Consider the following 27236-nt stretch of genomic DNA (forward strand, 5'->3'; position numbering starts at 1 on the left):
CCCCATCTGCCTTGTCTCTCTCAGGCTGGTGCTAGAGAACAGGAGGAGGCTTCACTGCGCTGCTGTCTGATCGGTTCGTTGCGGTTTGGAGCGGGACTTTTGCGCTTTTCCTCCAGTGCGCCTTCCCCTTGTGCGCCCTCGGACAGCATGGTATCATCGTCATCATCACCACCATCACCACCATCAAAATCATGACTATTGGTATCTTTTTCATCTGCATCAGACAAGCACTTTTACTTTGTTGTCCCTTGCATCATTGGATCACAAGGAGATCTCCTTTAAATAACATTTAAAACGCACTGGCGTCAATTTCCACGGAAGAGAAACTTAGATTTTGTTGGTCGTTGTTATTTCAAACACGTGTGAGGATGGATCTGTCAAATTTCCTGCTCAGCACTCTGGCTCTGCTCCTTGTCGGAAGGGATCTTTTCACCAGGTGAGATCAGCAGTGATTTGACTTCATACAGGTGTCCAGTTATATTTGAGCATGTTGTTTTCTGTTGCATCAATAATGCAATAGGTGGGAAAAGTTGGACACAGCCCACTAGAAAACAAAGAACTGCATAGGAGATGAGAATGTCACTTTGATGTAAATGTGAACTTGTCTTTTTTTGGGGAGGGGGGGAGAGAGGATTGTTTTCTTTTAAATCGCCTTGGATTAGTGATCGTTATAGGTACAAATTGGCTGTAGGTCTACATGAGTAAAAGTGCCAATATGATGCATTATTCTTGTTGCAATAATGATAATAATAATAATAATAATAATAGTAATAATAATTAATAACCCTTATTGAGATGGTCAAGTAAAAATAAACAACTGAGATAATGTGGCTGCCTCTCCTCAATGTGGCTGTGTTCATAATTAACAAGCCACCTTCACATTCATGATAAAGGGGAAGTCAACCCAAACACATTTTTTCCAGAATATCTTCCATGCAGGCCCACTAGTTGAAACAAGACATTCTGATTATTGTGTTTGTCGAATATGAGTTAAGCAGCAAAATGCACCTGCTTTTAGCAATCTCTGGGGGCGGCCATTTTGTCACTTATCTCAACTGAAAATGACATCACAGTTTCTCAGGGCTCAGGTAATGACCAATCACAGCTCACCTGTTTTCTGAAGCTGAGCCGTGATTGGTCGTTATCTGAGCCCTGAGCAACTGTGATGTAATTTTCAGTTGACAGAAGTGACAAAATGTCCACCTCCTGAGATAGGTAAAAACGTCTGGATTTCTCACATTCTACAAACGCAATATTAATCAGAATGCCTCGTTTCAGTGGGCCTGCATACAATACATTCTGGATAAAAATATGTTTGGGTTGACTTCCGCTTTAGTGACTTACATCTGCCACAATTCAAAGTGCCCAAATAAAGTTCAGATGCTCTAGTAGAGATGTTCTTTCTTTCTAGCAGAAGCCTGAAGTCTTTGTTCTTACAATTACTAATATTTGGAACTGTTCTTAATTCTCTCCACCTTGACTAAGGCCCCAGTCCCGGCGGAATCAAAAACAAACATCCCCAAATGATGCTATCTCTAACCATGCTTCACAGTAGTCATGTTCTTTTGGTGGTGAGTAGTATTATGTTTACATCAAATATACATTTTCAAATTATGGCCAAAAAAGTCAACCTACTTGTCAATGGACTGTGACATTTTCCCCCACGTGTCTGTTTTCACGTGTTTCTGCAAAATCTTTAAACCAAAGTTGAACATTTTGGCCATAATTCCAAAATGTATTTTGGGGGAAACACAACACCACACATCACCCAAAGAACACTGTACTTGCAGTAAAGCATGGTGGTGGCAGTATCGTGTTATAGGACTGATTTTTTTCTTCAATTGAGTTCTATAAGTGATAGATCACATTAATGGAAGGAATGTTTTTTTATATTATTTATTTTGCCCTCAATTTTTACATGGTGGGCAATGTAGACTTTTTATATTCACTGTATGTATATATTATGAATGTGAACGAAAAGCAAGAATAGGGAGCGGCAATGTACATACGCAAATGTGCATATGCACACACACACACACACACACGCAATTCTAATTCCAATTTAAATACTTTGTATGTATCATATTTTATCATACCTGTTATTTGTACAATTAATTTAAGTGACTTGCACAAAAGCACTAACAGTCTGCTTTACTTCTGTGCTGATGGACTCAATGACACAATTTGCATAATACATATGCATAGGAGGGGTGACTTGTTTGTTATGGAGATGAATGCCAAATGAGGTGGGCAGGTGCACCCATGTGTCTTGGCTCACAATGTCACTTACACCCGCACATCCGGGCTTGGTCAATAGGGGTCAAACATTAGGTGATGAGAATAAGCCTCTCTTGTGTAAATAGCTCAGTGGAGGTTTCACAAGTTTACCTGATTGAACATGTGTGCTCAATTTAGAAATAACCTGAATCGACCCTGGCCACCAAACTACACCCCACCAAGGTATATTGTATGCATGTTTTTATGCATCCTATTTGCCAGAGCTGGGCACCTGACCCTTTTTGCCGGTCCGTCCTCCGTTCGCGACCTGGGTACCCTTTCGGTCCTCGTCCCTCCGTCCTTATTCATAAAAATTATCATCCTCCGACACCGTCCGTCCTCGTCCTTTTAAAACGTTTCCGTTGGTACGCCCCCCCCCCCACCGCGCCGCAAAAAAGAAAAGAAACATGATAACCCCAAAAACTCTAAAGATGTCCCACACAGTTAGTTAACAAAACTATCCCGGATTACACAAGACAGGCTGGGCGTGTTTCTCTGAGTGAGGTGAAATGGCCAAATGTATCTTATTTCTGTGATTACACGTGTTGAACCACTAAACGGCAGACTATGCATGTGTAATGTGACTACTGGTAAGCACATGAAAAGCGTTGTGCAAGCAATTAGTGACGACGGCTCCGTAGTAGAGAATATTCAGTGACTGAATATTTATTTACATTAACTTTAGCACAACTAAAGCTACGTACGCCACCAGCAGCGGATATTCAAGCGGCATGCTGACGTCACTCGCCGGTCACTAGCTCTGACCCTGCTACTGGGTCTCATCACTTGTCATGCTAATAGAACTCGCGCTGTATCTATTGTTGAAAAATCTCCTGCGCAGTTGGGTAACTAGTGGTGCGTTTGAAGCGTTCGAAGGCAATTTTTGTCGTTTGCCCATTTCGCCGAGTTGGTTGAGATGAACTTTGGCCACCTCGTGATCACCAAAATCCAACCCCGCCCTTGCTTAGTCCGACCCTTTTTTTTAAACTTGTCGCCCTGCTCTCCGTCCCCAAAAATGGTCGTCCGTCCGGGACGCCCCGTTCTGCCCCCGGGACTGACTGCCCAGCTCTGCTATTTGCAGCTATTGGCCTGAAAGCTCTCTATGGTCCATCTTGAGACCTAAATGATAGTATATGGTTGCTGGAAATGTGTTATGTGACAGAAATATTGAATCTTGTTTTACGCTGTGTCACTATTTTGATTTTAAGTGTGTTTTTATACATATCCTGAATACAATCCAGATGGTCTTGTCAGACGAGCAAGCGTATCTCTTTGCTTATCATCCTGTTGGTATCTGTTGGTCTCAATTCAGTTTTACAGTACCGACCACGCTCGTAACTTAAAACACTGTTCCAGTCCCCCCAATATCCCCCCCGCACAAAAAGAAAAAGAATTGATTAAGCTGCAATTTCCCCGAACGGTAGAATAGCATCTTGTGTTATGTTGACCTCAAAAGGAAAGCTGAAAGCTCCCGGTACTAAGGATTTGGTTAAATTTGATGAAAAAACAGTTTTTGGCTGTGGCTGTTCATTGTCAGTTGATTTTTTCTCTCTCTTTCTATCCAGTTACTATATTATTTTCTTCTCACTACAATGCGAAGTGTAGGCTGTGCTTTCTCCACCTCGCTGTGTCTCAGCTCTCTTGCTCTCGGCCACTCACGCTTAAAGTTGCAGCCTGCCCGCATCACTACAACCGCCCACCCATCTGAGAAAGTAATGACTCGTTCTCGCTCCTCCACTTTACCAAAGTTGCTTGTGGCTAAAGTTAGGACTTTGCCACCCTTTGCTATCCGAGTTGTTTTTTCGCCACTGAGCTGTCAGTCACCTTTCGATTCACCACACCGAGTCTGCATCTAATAATAGATGATTATTATTGGATATGCAAGGTACAGTGCAGTTGAGAACAGCATCTGGAGAGATCATTCAGAGCACATCATCCACATTAAATCAATACAGTGCATGATCACAAGTAATAGCGGTAGACAGGCAAGGATGTGTGGTTTCTTTGATTGCTATTGGTTATAGAATAGCATATGATGGCACTTTTTCTTATAATAATGGTGTGTGTCTGGTGAGGACATCTTGTTGTAGTGTTGACAACTTGCAGATCCAAGAGATGCTTTTGTACACCAGAACTGCAAAAATACAAGACAGCAAAGAGCACAACATCCGATTAATCGTCAATTTAACAGAGATGATAACAATCGCGAGCAGGTTGTGACCTCACATGGAATGACCAGTCAAATTAAAATGCTGTCAGCTATTTGATTGATCATAAAGCAGATGCACAATGTTTTCTGACGTGTGTGTGTAATAGGAAAGCAGATAGGCTCTCTGGGTGGGGAATTCATATTCGTAAAAAATTGCACTCATTGCAAACGGTGATGTAGACGGATGTCGCCGCGGGAGTATAAAGAATCATTTCGAAAGAAGAGGGCAGCTTTAAATCTCAGAAATGTGAATACGTTGGTTTGCCTCAGCGACTGAGGATGAGTAGAGAAGAGGGTTGTCTTGTTTTGTTTTCATGAAGTCAGTTAATCGAGCACACAACGTGCTGAACAGAACATAACACTCACTCAATCACATTCATGTGCACTTCAGGGACCACTCAGAAAAGATACACTCTAAGAATATTACAAGGGCCACATATAAATATGTACATTACACACACACACACACACACACACGCACACACGCACGTAGACACACACTTTGTTTGCACACATTTGAAATATTTCTGTCACTGTTCTGAGGCCCTTTTGCATTTTTGCTTTTGTAATGAATAAAAGTACTGTCTATTACAGAAAGAATGTTAATAATTTTAATTAAAAACATTTAATTTTCATCTCATGAGGATTTATTGTTATAATAAAAAAAATACATTACATATTAACAGTATGTTGAATGTATATATCCCTCTTGTATCCTTTATCTTTTCATTCCAGCAGCAATTTACAGAAAAATATGGCATATTTTGGGAATAGTTTGAATTGCGATTAATTCCAATCAATTATTTTTTAAGCTGTGATTAACTTGATTACATTTTTTAATGGTTTGAGAGCCCTAATGTATATATATATATATATATATATATATATATATATATATATATATATATATGTATATATATATATATATATACATATATATATATATATATATATATACATACATACATATATATATATATATATATATATATATATATATATATATATATATATATATATATATATATATTCAAGCGATTCAAATTTTGTAACTAATTAAGCGGAAAATTTTCCATAATTTATCGCGATCAATTGTATTTTTCAATCTATTTTTTACAAAGCTTGGAACTGATATTTACTTGAGTAAAATCTTGGAATTAATGTGGGAAAAAAAAAGGATAATTTGATTCAAAGACAGTTCTAATAGCTTTCTTTGATCCTTGAATACGATTTTTTTTCCCTGTAAAATACAATAGTTGAAAGATACACCAATGACGTTCAACTAGTATGGTATTTGAATTTGGCTTTGCAAAATGTGCAAATTATTTTGGATTTCTCCACACACACATTTGTGCTTGATCCCACTTCGCATTCCAGATTGTTTCTTTACAGGACAAGATTTTTCTTTAATCATTTTCAACCAAAGGTCCAATTTTGCACTTAGACATTATTAATTAGCCCAAGATTAATTACACTGGCTGGCTATCAATGAACTCTGCTTTCGCTCAAATGGTCTTCTGGCCCAAATGAAGACAAGCATGGTTGGAGGCAGTTTCACTGCAAACTGTTTACTTTTTTGGGAATGTCATTTAAAAAGTTTTGGTCGTCCCCATAGCCAGTGCTGTCATTTTGTACAATATATGTAGCTGTATGACTGTAACTTTTTGTCATTGTAAATATAGTACATTTGTTTTAAACATAAAAACACTCCAAAGGAAAATTTGAAGTTTTCTAATTTTATACTTTCCATTACATTTTTCCTTTCTACAGAAGTAAACAAATATCCTGACATCAACAAATCCAAAGCCTGTAAAAGATACATTTGTGCAAAATCATTATCTATGATGTGTTGAATGCCAACAACTGAGATGTTATAAGAGCTCTTATTTAGTGCACGGATTGAAATACAAGGCATTGTTCTTCAATTAATAGACACATAGAAGTAGATTTTAATCCACATGAACATCTTATTAAGGCTTTATTTGGATTTCTGTAATTGGATCAATTGTTCGTTTGCATATACTGAACTTAAAAGCAATTAAATTTAAAGACTGTCTCCGAGTGAGGATCAGGGGCCTGCTTCTGTGTTACTAGACGTGCCACTGTTTAAATCTAATTAGGTCTCAAGGCTTTTGCTGCACATCAAATTCATCCAAAGATGTTGGCTGACACACAGAGATGGGTGAAGATCCAGGCCTTGAGAGAGAGGAAGAGGGGAAGAGAGGAAATCGACTCTCTGAGTTGTTTGTCATGGATGGAGGGGTGCAAACGTTTAATGCACCTCCCCTGCGGAGCAATCAAATGGGTAACCCTGCACGTGTCTTTTCAGAACATCCACATATATTCCATTTTAGACAGCTGTACTGTACCAATCTAAATGTTTGAACACTCTTCTTCATGCTATTTAATGAGAAATTGTCTCCAAACTTTTGACAGGTATACATTTACTGTTGTAATTGTACCAGATCATAACCTCAAAACCAAAGAATTTTTGGCTTACTGCTACAGCCGTAAATATAGATTTTGGTCTTTGATGAACAGTTTATATTAAATTTAACAGTCATTAGCTTGAATCTTTTCTTTTTTGGAAAGTATACCATAACTATACCATATGTTTTTTTTTTTTTTTTTTTTTAGAAATTAAAATGGAAGTCAACGCCGACATTTTCTTTACTATAATATGTTCTATACAGCCCCACTAGTCTAAACTTGGCATTCTGATTTATATTGTGTTTGTGGAATATGAGTTAAGTAGTAAGATCCACCCGCTTTTGTCCAACTCAGGGGGTGGCCAATTTGTCACTTGCTGTCGACTGAAAATGACATCACAGTTCAACTTCCAGTCCCTTCGCTTATATGAGCTGTGTAGGGAACTTATGCTTCTGTACTGTAGCAAATGTTTTGGTACCTGAAAAAAAATCTAAAATTAAAAACATTTGAGTCACAAAAACCCATTCCCAAAGGTGTTTCCTATTCTTTACAGCAATGGTTCTGAGCCTTTTTTCAATGGTGTACCTCCTGTGAACTATTTCTTCAGCCAATTACCCCTTAAGCAGCACAAAGCATTTTTGGATGAAAAAAAAAAACTGTCTTAAAACAGAGTGCTGTGCCGTCAGTGTCGGATTCATTAACTTTTTAACTTTTGGAACTCCATTTGTAGTGGTATCTTTAGAACTATTTTGGAAAAAAGGATACAGTGAAAAAGAGAAATAATTAAATGAATTATAAATAAAGATTTGTGCACTCTATTTTCATTGGTGACATAAAGTGTATTCCTTTGGGATCATAGTACATCTGTCGAAAAAAAAGGAAAACTTAATTTTAAATAAAAAGAAACTGCTAAAATATACATAATCTTGAAAGACTGACAACATTACCAACTGTCAACACTGAATATTGCATTGTTGCACTGAACTAAGGAAGTTGTTGCATTTAGTGAGACATTTTAGTGAGACACTTGGGCTTGTGATTCACTGAGGATCTTTGTCATTATTGGTGCCACGGAGGCAACAAGCTTTTTATTTTTTGCATTGATGCTACTTTTTAAATATGTTTTAAAATCTCACCCCCTGAAGTGCCTTCACGTACCCCCAGGGGTTCACATACCCCCATTTGAGAACCACTGCTTTACAGTATGCAGCAAATTATTCTGTCAAGTTGGATGACATTTTGAATGAATGTTTATACAAGCAAAGCCTAAAATGTAACATTTGGAAATACATTTTTCACTTTCCAGGTTCCTGCCAGTTAGCGTTTGTCTTTGTTATGTCAATTAGAGGTGTAACAATTAGCATTGTAGTATCAATTAATTAATCAATTATCAAATTAATCAATACTTTTTGTTGATAATCAATAAATCGCTTATATACCGTTGTTTAATTTAATGGGGCTTTTTCATTATGGGCTATAATACATCAATAGCCTATTAGCATAATTGTCATTTTTAACTTACTGTCACAATTTAAATGCAAAATACCAATGAGTTTGTTAGAAACAGTTTTTTCTTTATGTCTGTCGAGATTCTCAGTCATGCAAGTCATGGTAATCCGCAAAGGTTAAATCGAGGCAACAGTACTCTTCTTGCTTTTTTCTTGCTTTTTCAACAATGTTCAAATATTACCAAGGCAGCTATGCTCTTTGGCTAACAACCTGCAATATTAGGGACTTAAGAGCCTATTTCAAATTACAGTATAAGGAGGATTTTGCTCATTGCAAGTTCATCTTGTGAGGGGCACTGACTGAAGCCTGTTTGACCTTGTTCAAAATCTCCTGTCAAGGAAAAAGAAAAACATGCTTCATTTCCACATTTAGAAGTGACCATTTTGTGAACACAATCCAGGAGTCACACATTCCGTCTTTTCTTCACTTGATCCTGCTCCTGTGATTAATTAATTTGCACAATGATCCCATTTATTTCAGAAATGGCAGTGATTGCCAAGCTAAAAATACCGCTTCTGCTCACTGAGGGATTGATGGCAGGAAAACCATGTAGTTGCTGTTCATGTGGATGAATGATTCCAAATATTTCCTCTGCCTGCTCTACTAAGAGTTGAAAGTCACGCTTCCGAGCCGCTGCAATTGCAATACAGGAAAGGTGACTCTCATCAAATGTTATGAACTTCTTGCAAAGGTCACTGCAATGTTTTGTCGTCAATCAAGGCCTCATGCGTCTATTTCTGCCTCTGCCCATTATGAATGTCAGACTCATGTTCGCTTCCATTTATTTTCTGCAAGTTGTCCTGTATCAAAGTCAGTCTGTGGTGAAAGGTCGTTGTATTGAGTGAAAACTCATTATTGAAAATGTACCTCTCATGACAGTGTGGAGGAGACTTGACATTCTGTCAAGTGCAAAAAGATGCAGAGTGTGCTGTTTATTTTCAGGAGACATGGCGACCTCTTCACAGGCTTAATTTTAAAATGCAAAACTGCCATCTTGTGGTGCTAGAGCTGTACTGCTGTAAGAAGCCAAACACATACTGGTGATATGTTAGGGCTCCAATTTCACTCCTATGGGGATCCAGGGCCTCAGGGAAGCCCCTTTAGAATCCCCCAAACGCCTGTAACAATTCCTTGAGTAGAAAAAAAACGGCACAAGAGACTCTGAGACACTGAGATAGCTGTGTAAAAATCTGCAAAGAAATTCAGTAAAATGGGGCTTAGAATTACAATTAGAACTTATTTGAGAAAACATATAAATAAGGCGGAATAATAGAAAGCACAACAGCTGAAACATGGACATTCATTTTAATTTTTTCAAGAAATAAGACGTAAGTAAGAAAGAAAACAAGTTGCATTTAAAATTTGCCTGGATATGGTTTTTTTTAAGCTGAATGATGAGACTCTACAATACTGTACCATAAATCTAACCTTTTAGCGTATATCCTATTCAGCAAATCCCTAGTTTCCATAATAAATATTTCATCAGCGCAAAATAACAAAAGCTTGTGGAGAAACTGTTTTAAAAAGTCCAATAAAAATAAATTGATGATTAATACTACTACTACTACTACTACCTACAATAATAATAATAATAATAATAATAATAATAATAATAATAATAATAATAATAATGCATACTGCAATTCGCTCGCCTACTAATGACAAGGCAGCAATTATGAGTAAAAAATGTTCATCAAACACACAATCTTTAATGACAGTTTTATCCATAAAGCAATTATAGTAAATTTAATTAAACAAAATTATGTATTGCAGTCGTTATAATAATGAGGACTGAACATTTTTGACAAAATTATAAAAGTAAAAGAAAAACTTTAAACAATTTAATGTGGTTTTTAGGTGGTTCAAGCTATGAATGCCCTATGGAATGTAAAGTTATATTCAAAAGTATTTTTTTAAATTAAATCATAAAAAAGGCCGGTTTGCCACATGCTGTATACAAATGGATATGCATATATTATAATTATAATCATATTAGAATATATCTATTAACTATAGCGAGTACAACTATAGAAATACATAATGTATAGTACGCATAGTTCAGACAGAGATCCTGAAGGGAGCACTCAGAGTCAGAAAATAGTGTAACACTGAAACCATCAGCTTTATTTTATTTTTCTCTTGTAACTTTAAAATTTGTGGCTATATTTGACACCTATTTCACAGGTGATTGCACTATTAAAGACTGCTGTGTTTGCTCTCTCTCTCTCTCTCTCTCTCTCTTTTTTTTTGTCTCCTTCAGGGCCATGCTAAGTGACATTGGGGACTATGTAGGTACAGACATTGAAATATCCTGGTTACCTAATCTGGATGAGCTCATGAAGGGCTATGCCAGAAACTTTCGCCCTGGGATAGGAGGTGAGTATGAGATCTACTGCTTGTGGCATTGGTTCACATTTCATCCCCTGACATTTACAGCCATCCTTAGCATAAGTTAACCTTAGTTCCACTCACATGCATTTTTTTTATGTATCATTATTCAGTGAGATGTATTCCTCACATCTACAGTATTTAGTGGACATAAAAAAAAAAAGTGGATACGGTGTTAGTGAGGACGGATAAAAATGCACTTTGCTAAGAATGGCTGCTAGATGTGACCCATCCAATGACCACACAGATAGATTTCTCAATCTCACAGCTTAACTCAGTTGTGCAAAGGTGGACATGTGGAGCATGTAACGCATAACGACCATCATCATGCAGCATCCTGTTCTCAATGCAGACTGACGGATGGAACATTGCAATACTATTTAAAGAATAAACTAAATAAAATAAAGTGGTGCACTGACCATTCAGGAATCAAGTCTGTTGTGCACTGCCATTCCCCTCATTCAAGTCACCTACTCCATATCAGAAAGAGAACTTCACCAATAAAAAGTATGCTTTGGATCATGATACTGAAATAATATTCATGCTATCAATAATGCAAACAGGTGAAACAAGGACACATTGTTAGGATGGTATATCTCATGTAATTCATATTGTAGCTTTTTTGCATGACAAGCATCGCATATCCTATTTCTGCATTTGTGAATGTTACATTTACACTGCGAGTGACTAAAAGATTGATGCTGTGTATTAAAGGCTTGCCGCTTCATCTTACTAGAATATTGTGTGTATTGCAAGACCAAGACCGACTAGCATTCTCATACAGTGGAACCTCTGCCGTTCCCATAGGAACTGCTTCTACTTCTTCATTTTCCCTATTGGGGGTCGCCTTGTCCAATTGAGCCACTGAGAAGTGAAGAGGAGTGACTCCATTTTTGTCTTTTTGCAGGAGAGTGATTTAAAGTTTTATGGCTGCAATAAAATCTGGGGCATTGATATCTTGGCAGTTTATATGGAAATTATCATTTTTTTCTGGATTCTTGTTTTTATGAAATTGTGGTTTTCCTCTGATTTGGACATTTGGCCAAATAGTATGAGTTTGGATTTGATCATATTGGACATTCATATTGGATCGTTTTACTTGTCATTGGTTCAATTACATTTTTCAAAAACTGATGCCATTCCACATACAAATACATGTGCACGTCTACTCATTCCCACTTCAGTCTCTGTAAATATCCTGACTGGTGTTAAATGCCTCGCCCGTCCTAACTGTGATCAGCAAAGAAGCAGTGTTTTTTTTGGGGGGGGGGGCAAAGAAGAAGCGTGCGCTCGTCCCAGCATAAATCTGTGTAACTCTGCTCACTTCCACATTTTCTCATTCTCATATAAATCAGCCACGGAGAGGTTTAATCCTTTTTATACGTTGAAGTGGTCATTAGTAGGGATGTCCACATGAATTTTGGTGCCAATTGATCACCGTTTTTGGACGTTATAAGCAATGAAAGTACAATGATTTCCAATTGAGAGTTTGTAATCAGTCCCTCCAGTGACTCCGACCGAACAAGGAGAGAACGGTAGGGGGCGCGGCCAGTTTCCTCATTAAAAGAAGGCGTTTTTCAAATCGTCACTTATTTCCTAATTTCTCCAAAATGAATTGATAAAATAGAAAATGACAACTCTTTTCATTTTCCTGATCAAAAAATATATAAAATGAACTTGTTAGTGAAAACATGGCCATCCCGACCCAAGCATCCCTTTAATTGAATAAAGTTCATTCTGTCTCTAATTTGTAATCATAGGTTCTTTTATCTCAGACAGGTTAGATTATCATTTACCTGACATAATCGGTAACAGTCCTTCACCTTCCTCAGAGTGTGACACGATGCCTTCATTGAACATCATCCGATTAAAGGCGAGTCACACAACATCATATGACACTCTGAGGAAGGCGAAGGACTGTTGTCGAAATATGTCAGGTAGATGATAATCGAATAACCTGTCTGAGAAAAAAGAACCAACCATTTCAACTGCTGCACTGACTTTTTTCCATCAATTTCTGAGCCTCACTTTCTGGGATGTTTTGTAGCAGTGAAGTCTGGAACTGAAACTTGATTTTGAAAATTAATCATATGAAAGATATGCCTTTTCTGTACTTGCTTCTGCATTTAAAAAAACAAAAATGAAGTTAGCCCAATACAATTGTCAGTGGCTCAATTTTAAGGCTCATTGCCTTAGTAGTTTTGTGAGTGGTTTTATTGACGGATGCCTTCCCTGACTCCAGTCTTTCCTATTTATTCAGGCTTGGAACCAGCACTGACTTTTTTTGTTTTTACCTTACTGTCACTTTGGCAATATTGTAGCTACTGCTGCTACAGAGATTTGAGAACCTCTTTAGCATCACCGGTACCCTTATGTGGCAATCTCATTGATGTCCCTTCGCCACCGCACTCTGTTCTGGGCTTTTCCGGCCATCTAAGTCCAGTTGGTCCATTGCTGCTTTAGCTCTGTCTCAGTGTTTGGCCTCCAGTTGTTGCGAGGCCGGCCTCGCTTCCTCTTCCCCTGCCGGTTCCAGGTCCAGTGCGTGGCATGTGATGCCGGACGCTGGCATTCTGAGGGTGTGTCCGATGCGGCCCCACTTCCTCCACAGTGTCTGCTTGGCCACTTGTCCCTGTCCCACTCGCTTCCACAATTCTTCATTGGTCCTACGGGATTTTGACAAGCCCACCCACCACAGTCACCCGCCTATGGGTTAAATAGGTCTGGGCGAACAACGATACCTGTGAAAAAGAAGTGTTAGTGAAGCATTCTGTGGCACGATCACCTGCTTAAAGCCTCCAACGGCTAGAATATATCCCACCGGGTCGACATGGAGCTTTTTCACAACGACAAGCCGTTCTAAGCGGCTTTCCAGTCTCCATGGCATTCTTATTACACTCATAGCCGACAAAGAGGCACTCAAAAGAGGCCACATCCGCACGAAGCCCCGGTCCACATCCTGGAAGTCAAGTCAGCTCCCCCCTTGCTCTTCTGCCTTTCTCTTCCTGATGTGCATGCATTCACAGCCAACAACGAGGTGCTCTAAATTGGCTATGCAAGGGGGCTTTCTGGGGGATGGGCAACTCCTGCACGATGCCCAAGTGTGTCAGCGGGCACTGTTTTAGCCACGCCCCCCCAAAAAACTCAAACTGTGAAAATCACTTTAATGCTGTATCCCCACAATTGAGTACCACATAATATTTGCACATGTTTAGCAATTATCTTCAAACATGTATAATGTATTTCGAAACATATCTCTGAACTCAAACTGTGAAAATCACTTTAATGCTGTATCCCCACAATTGAGTACCACATTATAGTTGCGCATGTTCAGCAATTACCTTCAAACATGTATCATGTATTTCGAAACATATCTTTGAACTCACTTTACAGGGTCTTTAACATCGAGTATAAGCGTGAATCCACATTGACAGTGCAAAGATGCATGCAAAATGAATGCATCACAACACCATACAGTACTCCCCTCTGATGACCTTGACAAGCACAGTTGAGTAAACACACCATTATAAATAACCCCAAAGCATACATGCAATTTCTAGCCAATGGAGTTTGACTTGCCATAAACAATTTCCGGAAGGAAGGTGTTGAATGGTGGGGAATGGTCATGTATGATTCCGTAATGTTCAGCCGAAATGGCCTCTATGTTATGCATCGCTGAGCTCCCCCGCTAGTTTGTGCCCTCGAGGCTTGCAGGCGCGCTCCATGCTAATCATATGGCAAACTGCAGAGTGCGAACCCAACCACGTGTGTTTATATGTGTGTGCATACTGTATGTGTGGGTGTGCATGAACGTCAGCAGAAGCTTGCCCTGTGTGAGCCCATGAAAGCTCAGTGGTGTTTATGACGGCCCTGGTGTGATGTGCCACTTGGTTCAACTGGATAATGCCTAATCTCTGTGCGCCGTAGGAGTGTTGAACATGTGGGAGGAAAATGAACGTGTGATGTCGTAGTGTGTGTATATTTGCTTTTCTCTTCTCACGTCTCCCCCTACAGGTCCACCCGTGAATGTGGCCATGGCGATCGAAGTGGCCAGTATTGATCACATCTCTGAAGCCAACATGGTAAATTTGCAAAAATCATCCCTTCAAAATGATCACAGATTTGCTATTTTCATACACATTGAGTTGTTTCATCACTTATCACATTGTGTGGTAAAAATCACATCTGTTTGAAGAACTGCATGCTTTTATTTTATTGTAAATATGTTTACATGTGCAAAATCCACCGAGAACATTGAAATACTGTGTAAAGACATAACGAGAGCTGAGCATGGTTCGGCTGTAAAAATCGGTGCAATTTACAGTGGCAGTTATTCGTATTGGAAACCTTATTTGGGAACTTAACCCTGATAAAACCTTTATGAACTACAGGCAATTTTAAGTAGCATTTGTTACAGATTTACAATCAAACAGCATCTTACATAGAATGTCGATGTTTCTGCTTGGCTGTTTTAACAATTTATTTTTAGCTATGACTTTAATCCAAAAGGTTGCGCTTGGTAAATTGTACTTTGTCTCTCTTCATATATTTTATTAGAGTATTAGATGTCTCCCCCCTCCAACACACCTGATTGAAATGATCAGTGTTGGAGGAGGGAAACATCTAAAACCTACAGGAAAGGGACCCTCAAGTACCAGAGTTGGTGAACAACATGACTCAAGTAAAAATCAGTAGTAGTCCTCCAAATAATATCATGCAAACGGGTACTCTGGTTTCCTCCCACATTCCAAAAACATGCTTGGTAGGTTAATTGGACACTCTAAATTGCCCCTGGGTGTGATTGTGAGTGTGGATGTTTGTTTGTCTCTGTGTGCCCTGCGATTGGCTGGCAACCAATTCGGGGTGTCCCCCACCTACTGCCCAAAGACTGCTGGGATAGGCTCCAGCACTCCCCGCAACCCTTGTGAGGATAAGCGGTATAGATAATGTATGGATGGATGTATGGATGCTCGCTTTCTTCTAGACCAGGCGTGGTCAAGTAATTTTGCAAAGGGGCCACATGAAAAACTGGAACGCTTGCCGTGGGCCAAGCTAACTTGCTAATGCCAACCTTGTTCTATTATTTTTTAATGTATTTTGGAAAAACATATTGTCTAATTTCATTAACATGCTACGTGTGTTGATGTGGTGTGCATTGTTGTAGAAAATACAAAAATTGTAATTGATCATTAAAATTACATGTTAAAAATTGTGGCCATAGAGATAGGAAAAGTCACTAAATATGGCGAAAACGTCACTAAGTTGGCAACATTACAGACCTAGTCGTAGCTCTTGCTTGGTACCTCGCTTGTACCATCATCCACACGTGTGCACATACAATAGATACGCAACATTCAAAATAAAAGTACAACATATTTAATGTTTTATTTTGACTTCATGTGAGGGCCGGTCAGAGAATGTGGGCGGGCCGGGTGTGGCCCCCGGGCCGTACTTTGCCCAGGCCTGCTCTAGCCTGTGGGCTGCTGGAGAACAAGTAGCCATTTGCCTAGTTGCAATACCTAGCAAGGCACAAAAAGCAACAAAAAAAGGCAATTTTTGATTCTTGCTGAACTGAGTCGTGAGGTGACAGCACAAGTATTGTCTAAATTAAGCTTTTCAACTCACTTTGACAAAGATGCTACCAGATGGCACCAAAGCAATACTTTGAGCACAAAAAAAGCAAACATGAGTTTTTAAGAAATTAACAGAGGTTAGGCTTCCCCCCAAAATTGAGCTAGGAGGTGAAATGGTATTCACTGAACTCCAATAACTGTATTGTATAATATTGGCATTTTTTATTGACATGCATTTCAATGAGTGTCCTTGAAGAAAAGATTAAATCACATTTTTTGAACAAATATTCCTTATGGTATGTTTGTGCGTGCATGACCGAGCCTCCATGTTTGTGTGTGGTTCTTGGCAGGAGTACACCATGACCGTGTTTCTTCGGCAGAGCTGGCACGATGACCGCCTGTCCTACAACCACACCAACAAGACGCTGGGATTGGACAGTCGCTTTGTAGACAAGCTTTGGCTGCCCGACACCTTCATCGTCAACGCCAAATCGGCGTGGTTCCACGACGTTACCGTGGAGAACAAACTGATACGCCTGCAGCCCAATGGTGTCATTCTATACAGCAGCCGGTACGAGCAGAGTGTTCACCATAAAACCAACCAGAAAAAAGCCTTCAAATGTTTACACTTGAGAAAATGTGACTGCACCGATGTTTCCTACTTACAGTGCCTCATTATTCATACCACAGTTTCTATGGTAACCTCAGAAGTTTTAACTTGTTCGTATTGAAGCAGCAGCAGCTTCTGCAGCAGTACTGCATAACCTCACTACTGCCATGAAAGATGCATACCATTTCATAATGTTTTTCCTACAACCTGCAAGGCACCAGAAAAGGAGAAAATCAAATACTGTTTTGATGTTGGGCTGTCTTTTAAAAAAAAAAAAAAATACATATGTATGGTTGAGGCTGCATTCAGTATTTATTCATTTGGTACAAAATGTTGAATAATTCCTGAAGAACATTACAAGCAAATTGAAAACATTAAAAGGTTGTTGATGAATTGATCTGCTCTCCCCCGCAGAATTACCTCAACAGTGGCATGCGACATGGACCTGACAAAGTATCCCATGGATGAACAGGAGTGTATGCTTGACCTGGAAAGCTGTAAGCTGTATATTACACGCTTTGTATTATTCTTTATTATTTCATTGAAGCCGCTTTTCCATTACGTGTTGCCAGAACAGCCTGGCACCGCACCGTACTGGCCTCACTTGGCCTGGCATGGCCTCCGCTGCTTTTCCACAGGCGCCAATAAATTAAGACTGGATCAAATGAACTGCGCAAGCCTCCACTGCACACAGGGGTTCTGTGATAACGTTTTACGAGTGGTGAATCTTGGCCACTGGTTTAGATGTGATTCAAACATGAAACGCTGTTGCGTGATGTGGCAATGTCGCAAATTATAGCCGATCAATGGCACAGAAGCTTTCACACCGATGAAAAATCCATTTTCGGGTTTAAGCGAGAGAGACAGAGGCGCCCGCCAGCCGCCACCAAGCCATAAAAATACAATATATAGAGTGCACATATATTGTGTTTTACAACGATAATTGCATGATTACAAAATGTACCAATGAATAATAATGTAAAATTAAGGACTTTAAAATGTGGTGGCCCTAAAAGTTAAAAAGGCTAAATACTGGATTTGTAGACTCAGGGAGCGCTACATGTCCATGTCTGGCGGCACAAGTATAGTATGTTGTAACAAATGCTGTGCCATTGGTCGAAACTAGTAACTGGAAATATATTTACCTTTTGGTCTGTTTTAGACGGTTACTCGTCAGAGGATATTGTGTACCACTGGTCAGAGAGTCAGAAGCACATTCACGGCCTGGACAAACTGGAACTCTCACAGTTCACCATCACAGACTATCGGTTTGTCACGGAGATTATGAATTTCAAATCTGGTGAGTCCTCAATTTTTGTCAAAAGCTCAGTTTTTTTCAGTGTTTTATGCATTTTGTAGTGCTTTGACTCCCGCCTTTTGAAGCAAGATATTCTTTTGATTGAGTCCCTTTTGTGGTTATATTCTATGCACAGAAAGAATACATGAGGGCTCTCTTGGTGCTGAGCCACACGGAAGGATTAGGAGACGATAGCAGCTATAGTATATAGCACGGATGTTGCAGTCTAACAACTCCTCTTAATGTCTTCCAATTTAAAGCTTTGACTCCACGAGCACACACAAACGACAAGGCTGAGAATTCCCCAACATCAGCATGTCTGAAGAACAGCCGAATTTCAATTCACAAGACATTTTCATAATTGATAATTACACTCTTCAAAAAAAGCAATTAACCACTGGTTGTCGTTGTCTTCTCAGCGGGAAGATTTCCAAGGCTCAGCCTTCGCTTCCAGCTGAGACGTAACCGAGGAGTGTACATCATCCAGTCATACATGCCTTCAATATTGCTGGTTGCCATGTCCTGGGTGTCCTTTTGGATCAGCCAATCAGCAGTCCCTGCTCGTGTGTCCTTAGGTTGGTACTGAACAAGTCAAGAAAAAAAGATTGAGTCAATAATTTACTGACAAGTGTAAGGATGAGCGACACAGTGATTTATACATAATTACTTTTTCTTTCTTTAATAATTCACTCAGAACCCAATATTTGTAATAAACATTAGTGTAATGAATTTACTAGTAACGAAAGGGAATTAAGGTCAAAGTTAAAAAACTTAAACTAATATATAATACTCATGGACTCAGTTTTCAAGAGCATGATTGCATAATTTGTAGAAGTAGTTAAATCACAACTTTTTTTTGATTTGAGATTTGTTTCATTGTAGTATTTCAAAAACAACTGTTGTGACTGGTTGTTCCTCGTGGTTGTTCCATGATGTATCAGTTGCTATGCAGTTGCTATGGTTCTTTTATGCTATGTCCTTTATTATGTCATATAGGCTTGATGGCTTACAGTTTATAAACTTGAGTTATAGATTAACACGTCAGTATGTCAAACTTTTTTGGGGTGAGGATGCGAGCTTTCTTCCTTTCAGAATTGCTCCAGCCATGTTCTCTGTAGTTACTTAGCATTCTCGTTGGTAAAGACTTTTGCTTTTCAACTTCCGTGTTACGTCTGTATTGAGTCCTAATGCAAACGTAATGAAAAACATTTTGTTCTGTTTTTTTCTGTGTGATTTTTCTTCGATATATACAGTCTCGGTCTCAACCTCCAAAAGTCGTGGTCTTGTCGCGGTCCTCTATTCCAGTGTCGTAAAAACGTTCCATGACATCGTCTATGCAGTGGCGCACGTATCACAGTGAATACCCGGGATGACCGGCTGATTTTGATGCCCCCCCGAAACATAATTTGTCGTCGCGGTTGGGGACAGATGGAAGTTTTCCTAACTTTATACCACATCAATCACAGCAGGATGCCCTTTCAACTATGTCCCTTCATCTAAAATCGGCAACCGACATTGTCCTGATGTCCCCTTCTTGGCCCCGCTCTCTACATGCCCCTTGAAATCTTAATTTGAAGCCCCCTCCCGAGTTTAGAATTCGAATTACTTTGATGAGAATAGTTGTAAACGAAAACGGATCAAGTTGACAAGACGTGAAGACATGAACAAGGGCACAGGCTGCAAAACATTTTATGACACGAAACAAAATGAAATGTATTCCAAACAAAGTCAACTAAAACACAGACCATGACAATGTTTTTTTTTTTTTTTTAAATCTGCACCACCGTGCATTTGTATAGTCCAATTGTATTTAACTTTTAAATACAATACATTTGCATTAACATTTCAAAATTTCAACAATTTTAACATTTTTGTTGTCCCAGTGCCTTGCTTGCCTTTTTGTTTTTCTTCAAATACTTGATATTGCCCCTTTGTTTTTGCCTCCTGCGTTTGGGTCCTCCTCCACAATAACTATGACAAAAACTTCTTTGTTTTTTAGGAACACTTAGGTTGCTGTGGTTTTTGTACTTGTGTGTTGTGTGTTTTTGTATTTGGAGAGCAATTTTCTTTCAATTTTACTTGGCTGAAAAAGTTTAGGAACTACTGACTTTGGACCACCAAATGGACTCATTTTGATAAAATGTGTTTGTTTTGTTATAAGTACAAATTTAAAGTTGCAAAACTCACCCAGCATCAATATGAATGATTATAGTTAGCGAAAACAAACAAAATAATTAAAATTAAAATTGAAAAAACATTTTTGTTACTGAAAACAACTGTGTTTTTTAAAAATTATAAAGCTAACTGAAACTACATTTTACATTTATAAAACTGAAAACAAAAATGTCCTTCGTTTTCATCTTTGGTCATTAACTTCATACAGGAGCTTTCACAGTTAGTTTTAAATCTCTTTATTTTGGTATTACTGTACTGTTTTGCCATACAGAAGAAAGGCCAAATAGATTTGAGGGAATTGTAGCTTATTTTACTTTTTTATACAATACTTTTTTGACATTCTTTTTTAAAAGTTGTACTCACTTAATTTATATATTTAAACATTTAAAAAATGATAAAATGAAACGAATAAAAACAAAATGTCCAACTAAAATGACATTAAAAAAACAAACTCATAAACCCTAAAGTAGTAAAAAGTACTGAATATAAAAAAAAAGTCAAAATAAAATAATAAACTAACTGTAGTGGAAAACCCAACACTATTACAACCCAATTTTTCCCAACTGATCCCACTTTAGCTGCCAGCAGCAGAAAACATAAACATGTATTGAAATACAAAACGTTAGCAGCTGTGCATTTGACACAAGTCTCATATCCAGGGCCTTACATGCCATGCTTGCCCCAACAGGCATCACGACAGTTCTCACCATGACCACCCTGATGGTGAGCGCTCGCTCCTCCCTGCCTCGTGCTTCAGCCATCAAGGCCCTGGACGTCTACTTCTGGATCTGCTACGTCTTTGTGTTCGCTGCACTAATCGAGTACGCCTTCGCTCATTACAATGCTGACTACAGACTCAAAGAGAAAGCCAAGGTGAAGGCCAGCAAGCTCGGCTCTGAGGTGAGGATTCCATTCCTGTTCTGTTTTGGCCTCTCTGCCACTAACTGCAGTGGGAGATGTTCTGACACACACAGAGCCGCGCAGGCTTTTGAACCACAGAGCTGGGGAGCACCGTTATGGAATTCCATAGCATATAAAGGGAATATAAAAGATTTCTTTATAGGGAGTAACAGAAGTATAAGTATTTTTATAGGTGGAACTTGGCGTAAAAAGTTTGAGAAGTACAAGATTATTTAATGTAGTTGCAATTGACAAAAAAAAACAACCCCCACCCCTGCAAAAAAGACAATTTGAAAAAAAAAAAAATCCAGTTGGAATCGGTTCCAGGGTCTCTTTTATAATCTGAACAGGCAATGTTTTCACTCACGAGCATTATTAAAAGCTATGATCCAGACTATTTCTTTCTTGCGTCCTTGCAGTCCATTGTGAAGAACGGCAAACAGGCCATGGTTCTGTTCTCCCTGTCCGTCACCGGTATGAACCAGGGCGTGGTCATCTCCAACCGCCACGGCCGCACGCAGCGTTCCAGCAGCGAGATCCCGGGGGAGGCCGTCTCCGAGGAGTCCGAGTCCCGGAGGAGGTCCAGACAGATGAGAGAGAGCGAGGAGGAGAAGAAGAAGTGTTGTTCCAAGTGTGTTTGTAAGCCCATCGACGCCGACACCATTGACATCTACGCCAGGGCCGTGTTCCCTTTCACCTTCGCCGTGGTCAATGTGATCTATTGGGTGGCCTATACCATGTAAAAGGGAAGAAAGAGAACATGGATGCCGATGGCTTCCATCCAGGAAGGACTGTACCTGTATATATACAATACGGCTGGAAATGTGCCACATCAGTGTTGGCAGTCATATGCAGCTGAAACACGCTGCGGCAAACACGAAAATAACTTTAAAGGGAATGACGTGTTACAGCCTGTACAAATGGAAAATGTGGCTTAAGGACAGATGGAAGACAGATGGAAGAGGCGAGTATGCAATGTGACATGGTCCTGGACAGCTTTAAGAAGTGTATCACCTTGCTCGTGCACCTGCAGTAGTGACCCCCCCACCCACACACACACACACACACACACACACACACACAAACACATACAGTACATCCTGCAAACTGTTGTTCGCTAGACCTGCAAGTCCGAGTCTGAAGTTGGCCGTGTGTTCTCGCAGCGCCACTCGAACAAGGACAACAAGATGAGGTGTTCCCACTTCTCTGCATGGCTGATCACTCTCTAACTCTCTTCCTGCGCCTTATCCCCATTTTGGTCCGTCACCTGTTTCCTTCCAAATTGAATTTTTCGTTCTGGACGTTGTCTGCAGCGTCTTATCTCCTTCTTCCCCTACTGCCAAATTCCTCGACATTAAAGGACTTCTTTCACCATTGGTCTCAGTGTGCGTGCATGTCCAAAATAGTCAAAAAAGATGACGTGATTCAAACTAAATCCACCAGTGTGACCAGTGTTTATCAGATACTTTAAATTGTAGTATTAGATCATAATATGATACAGATTTTTGCCCAAATAATTTCATGATTGTGCATAGAGCAGTCAAGCAAATACAGTAATATAATCCAGAAAAAAACAAAAAACAATTATGATCAACTTAATTTGCCCTGTGACTGACTGATGACCATTTTCCGCAATGTGCCTCGCATCTCACCCGAAGTCAGCTGGGATTGGCTCCAAGATGGGCCATGGATGGATGGATGGATGGATGGATCGACTCAGTGAAAAGTTAACTATATATCCCACGACCTTTGTTTATTTTATAGTGATGGATATTTATTGGAAATGCAGTTGGACAAGTTTGAAAAGCGACGGAGGCGAAGGAGAACGAAGCGAAGGAGAACATACGTGATACTAACATTCAAAACAACAAAAATACAAACTAAAATACAATGTCATTTCCATTTTGACATAAATGAAAGCAATTATTGGAATAAAAGGCAGAGTGGGATTTGCTTAATTTTAGCTGTCATTTTCTGTTTTTAATTGCCTTCAAACATTGTGTCCACCACTTCAGTCATTACATTCATTTATTATTTCTGCATCTCAGACTGGCTTCTTGTGCTTACCCGAAAGCCACGCACCCCTATGTGAGCAATTTGGTGCTTTTTGTTGTTGTGTTATGTGACAAGGATCCTGCTTTCATCTTGATTTGACAATTACAGTGCATTCACTGTTGTTCTTACTTCTGACTTTTGAGGAAAAAAATCCTATACTTCTGCTCATAATGCCATTTCAAATTGGAAATCATGCACAGCCACGGTCTCCTGGCATGGCACTTGTGCTGGTTGGTGGGAAAATGAATGTGCATTTTTACAGTTCACCCTTCTGTGAATTGTTGATTTTCACAGTCCACTTTTCATTTAGCAGCAAACTTTGAACACACTGTTTTTGTGCAATCTGGGCTCCTACAGCTGGCAAAGTGTCAACAATATGCTGACGGATCAAAAAATCTAAAGAAAAAGTGCGGTGAGCTGGCAACTTTCAAACATTACAGCTTGACTAACTTTGAAGAAAGCGATCTCAGCCTGGATGCCAGCTTTGCTGGAAGATTGTTCCGCAAGCATCTACACTATATATATTAGACTACACGTACTCTACAGTACAGTCAGGTCCAGAATATTTGGACGATGATAGTTCTTAGGATTTTGTCATTCTACACTGCCGCATTCGATTTTAAACGAAACAATCATAATGTGATTGAAGTGTAGATTCATTCTATAAGAAGTTTCGCACCCCAAAATATGGCATTTATCCTCTATGAATCACTGTACAGACATTAATGTTACTAAAAAAATGGTTAAACCCAATGATAATTTATAATTCACTTCGCTGGTAATCCTTTGCAGCCAATGACTGCCTGAAGTCACCCAAATCCGTTCCCTCTCTTGAGATGCGTTATCAGGTCTTCACTGCAGCAGCCTTCACTTATTTGTGGGTATCGCCTCCTTCAGTTTGGCCTTCAACCAGAGAAAAGTTCGATTCGTACTTTTTGAAGACAAAGAACTGCAATGGTTGGCCAAAAAAGTAACTTGAAGACCTGATCTCAAGCAAATATTTTTCATGGACTTGGAAACAAAGGTGAAAGTAGAACAATCCTCAAACAGGCAGCAACTGGACCAAACTATCCTCATGGATTACTTCCATTATTCTGCTTCTCCATGGCAAACATTATTTATCATCAATTGCACAAGGACTTTATTTTTTATGCCAAAAAGGTGTTAGTAGGTAATAAATAATTCAAAACAAAAGCACCCCCAATTAGATTGTTGGATTACTGAGAACTAATTGGTTTGAAATGTATTATTCATGTGCAACAAAAATATTGAAAGTTGACTCTACATACCACTTTGAGATTTGGGGAATTTTCAAAAGCCTGAATTAAAGTATTAAATCATAGACCTCACGACAAGGTTTATCCTGATCATTTTGAGTTATGCAAAGGGTGACATGTCGAATGTCATCATGAAGTCATCATCATGAATTCCGGTCACAGTACCTTTTCCATTCCCTCTGAGCTCCGACCCATTAATTCTGTTGGTTGATTAATAGCGAATATGTTTCCGCACTGCTATAGTGCACTACTAATGTATAAGGACAGCCTTTTGAGCATACGGCTTAATGAACAAGGGAGATGCATGCATTTTTACAATTTGTTGTTTCCTTTTACACATACAAGTCTGACACTGACCATTTTATTTTACAAAATACAATCAAACTGAGGAGGCCTTGCTGAAGATTCACTCTCACCCATGCGGGAATTGTGTTATTCAGTGTGTAAAATATTGTAATGTTCTGTGCATGTTCTTAAGTAAACGCCAGAGCTGGGCACTTTTTTGCCCGTCCGGCCACGGCTCTCAACCCTAGACCTGGGTACCCTGGGTACCCGCGACTCCCCGGCCATATTCATAAAAATTGTCGGCTCCCGCCCCGTTCCGATCCCCCCCCCCAAAGAAAAGAAAAAAAACGTGCACGATGCCCCCGCGGGAGAGATGCTACCGGAAGAGGTTTATTTAAAGACAATTAGCTGGCTAACTTACTATTCAAACCCGCTGTGGACACGCTTCAAACGCGCCACTTACGTACTTGCCCTGGGGTTGGTTTTGTCATATTGTATAATTATTTGGGTCCAACAGACGACAAGTCTGCAAGCATTCAACAAGTTATTATTATCCACATTTCCCCTCCTTCACACTTCCCGGCCTTCAAAATAAAAGCATGCCAGCAAACCACTACACAGCAGTTTTGCTACGGCGTATTTCCGGAAGTAGGAAAGTGCATGATGTGCCATACTTGAGTGCTGCGCGCAGCTTGAATATACTCCTGGACACATGTTGTTTTGAAAGAAGGCTAAAAAGAAGCCTTTCACCGAGTAGGCTGAGATGAAATTTGGCGGCCTCGCGAACACGTCACACGCATGAGGGCCGATTAGTGAGCCAGAATAAAATCCATTTCTGGCCATGCTTAATCCAGCCATTTTTAAAAATGTGTCGCCCCCAACCCCTCCGCCCCAAAAACGGGCCTCCGGCCGGACCGGAGGGTCCGACCGGTCCGGCCCAGGGACGGACTGCCCAGCTCTGGTAAACGATGTGCTATCTATTTAACATCCTTCTGGCTGTCCTGAGCCACATCCTGTTTGTGGTCCACGCCATTGTGACAGTGTGGCGGGTAGTGGCAGTTCAGTGGCGGATCAGAGTACTGGATTCTCCTTGTAGGAGTGTCTCTACTGTCGATTGAGTTGGCCATCACCATGAAAGGGCATCCAAAATACAGATTGGAATTGGTAACACACCTAAATATTTACCAGGACATTCACGAGGTGCGTTCAATACGTTTCAAGACTATTTTTGTAGGGTTAATTCATAATGATCCCACACTCTTGAAATTTTGATATGTCATTATATGACATGTCTAATGGGATAGCATACCAATTTTAGTTATTCCAGGTAGAAAAAGACAGCTGTTAAGCAAACCCTACTAAACCGTGCTCGTCACAGCTGACATTTTGCAGAATGCAGTCGGGATGGGAGGACACTTTGGAAGTGTGATACGCTGTAAAATTTAACATTAAGTTGGGAAAGAACATTATGCTGATTTATGAACTGCTTCAGACTGCTTATGGATTAACCTTGTGTGTTCCGTTGCAACGAAAACGTTAAGGGTGGCAGAGAGGGTTCAGTGCTTGTCCGAAGGCAAAAAGTGTCCCATCTTCCAATGCATCACCTCCAAACAACTCCAATCTTCTACACCAGTGATTCTCAACATTGTGCCGTGAGCACTCCTTAGGTGTGCAGCGGGAAATAATCAAATTTCACTGAACTGTCCGAATTTTAAAAAAATGTATAACAAATAATGTATCTTTGTTCATCTATCTATGCCAGCGACTTATAGAGACCAACAGAACAAATAGTCTTCTATTAGATGGCAGAAAGTATATACAGTAATTGACATGTGTATCCACTTTTTGTGACAGTTTTGTTTGGTGGTGTGCCGTGAGATTTTTCAAACTTGAAATATGTGCCTTGGCTCAATAAATGTTGGAAATCCATGTTCTACGCTACAACACAGCAGTTCACAATCAATATTTGTAAAAAAAATCAACTTTAAATAAAAATTGTCGCACTCATCAGAGATGCTGATGCAATCGCAGCTGACCTCATTTCTTTGCTGCTGCCTGTCTGTGTAAGCTAACTGTTCCGCTCATACAGTGCATTTATACTGCTCCAGTAGTGTCCAAATAATTCAATTTCAGGTTGAAATAAGACAGCCAGTAAGGGTGTTGGTTGACAAAGCCAGATAAAGTCGTTTTTTTCTTGAAGAGTGCACCTTGAAAATTCATTTGTAAACATGTCCGACACCGACCTCCCCTGTAA

General features: G+C 39.6%; 1 protein-coding gene across 1 annotated transcript; it reads left to right on the top strand.

Moving 5' to 3' along the window:
• The first annotated feature begins 24 nt into the window (after positions 1–24).
• On the top strand, positions 25–27022 carry gabrd (gamma-aminobutyric acid type A receptor subunit delta). The gene is made up of 9 exons (XM_086049299.1): positions 25–436; positions 10686–10801; positions 14825–14892; positions 16734–16954; positions 17408–17490; positions 18156–18293; positions 18710–18865; positions 21154–21365; positions 21785–27022. Exons 1-9 carry the CDS (start codon positions 369–371, stop codon positions 22106–22108), a joined length of 1386 nt encoding a protein of 461 aa, XP_085905425.1. The 5' UTR covers positions 25–368; the 3' UTR covers positions 22109–27022.
• The last annotated feature ends 214 nt before the right edge of the window (positions 27023–27236 follow it).

This window comes from Filicampus tigris, chromosome 1, assembly GCF_054856515.1.
Source record: "Filicampus tigris isolate MCC_2025a chromosome 1, RoL_Ftig_1.0, whole genome shotgun sequence".
Lineage (NCBI taxonomy): Eukaryota > Metazoa > Chordata > Actinopteri > Syngnathiformes > Syngnathidae > Filicampus > Filicampus tigris.

Bases quoted from the DNA above. Each gene is read 5' to 3' on its own strand.
- gabrd (XM_086049299.1), top strand. From the start codon at position 369: ATGGATCTGTCAAATTTCCTGCTCAGCACTCTGGCTCTGCTCCTTGTC. The intron at 18,866-21,153 runs GTTGGTACTGAA...TTGCCCCAACAG, and splicing joins CCCTGCTCGTGTGTCCTTAG to GCATCACGACAGTTCTCACC. The intron at 21,366-21,784 runs GTGAGGATTCCA...GCGTCCTTGCAG, and splicing joins CCAGCAAGCTCGGCTCTGAG to TCCATTGTGAAGAACGGCAA.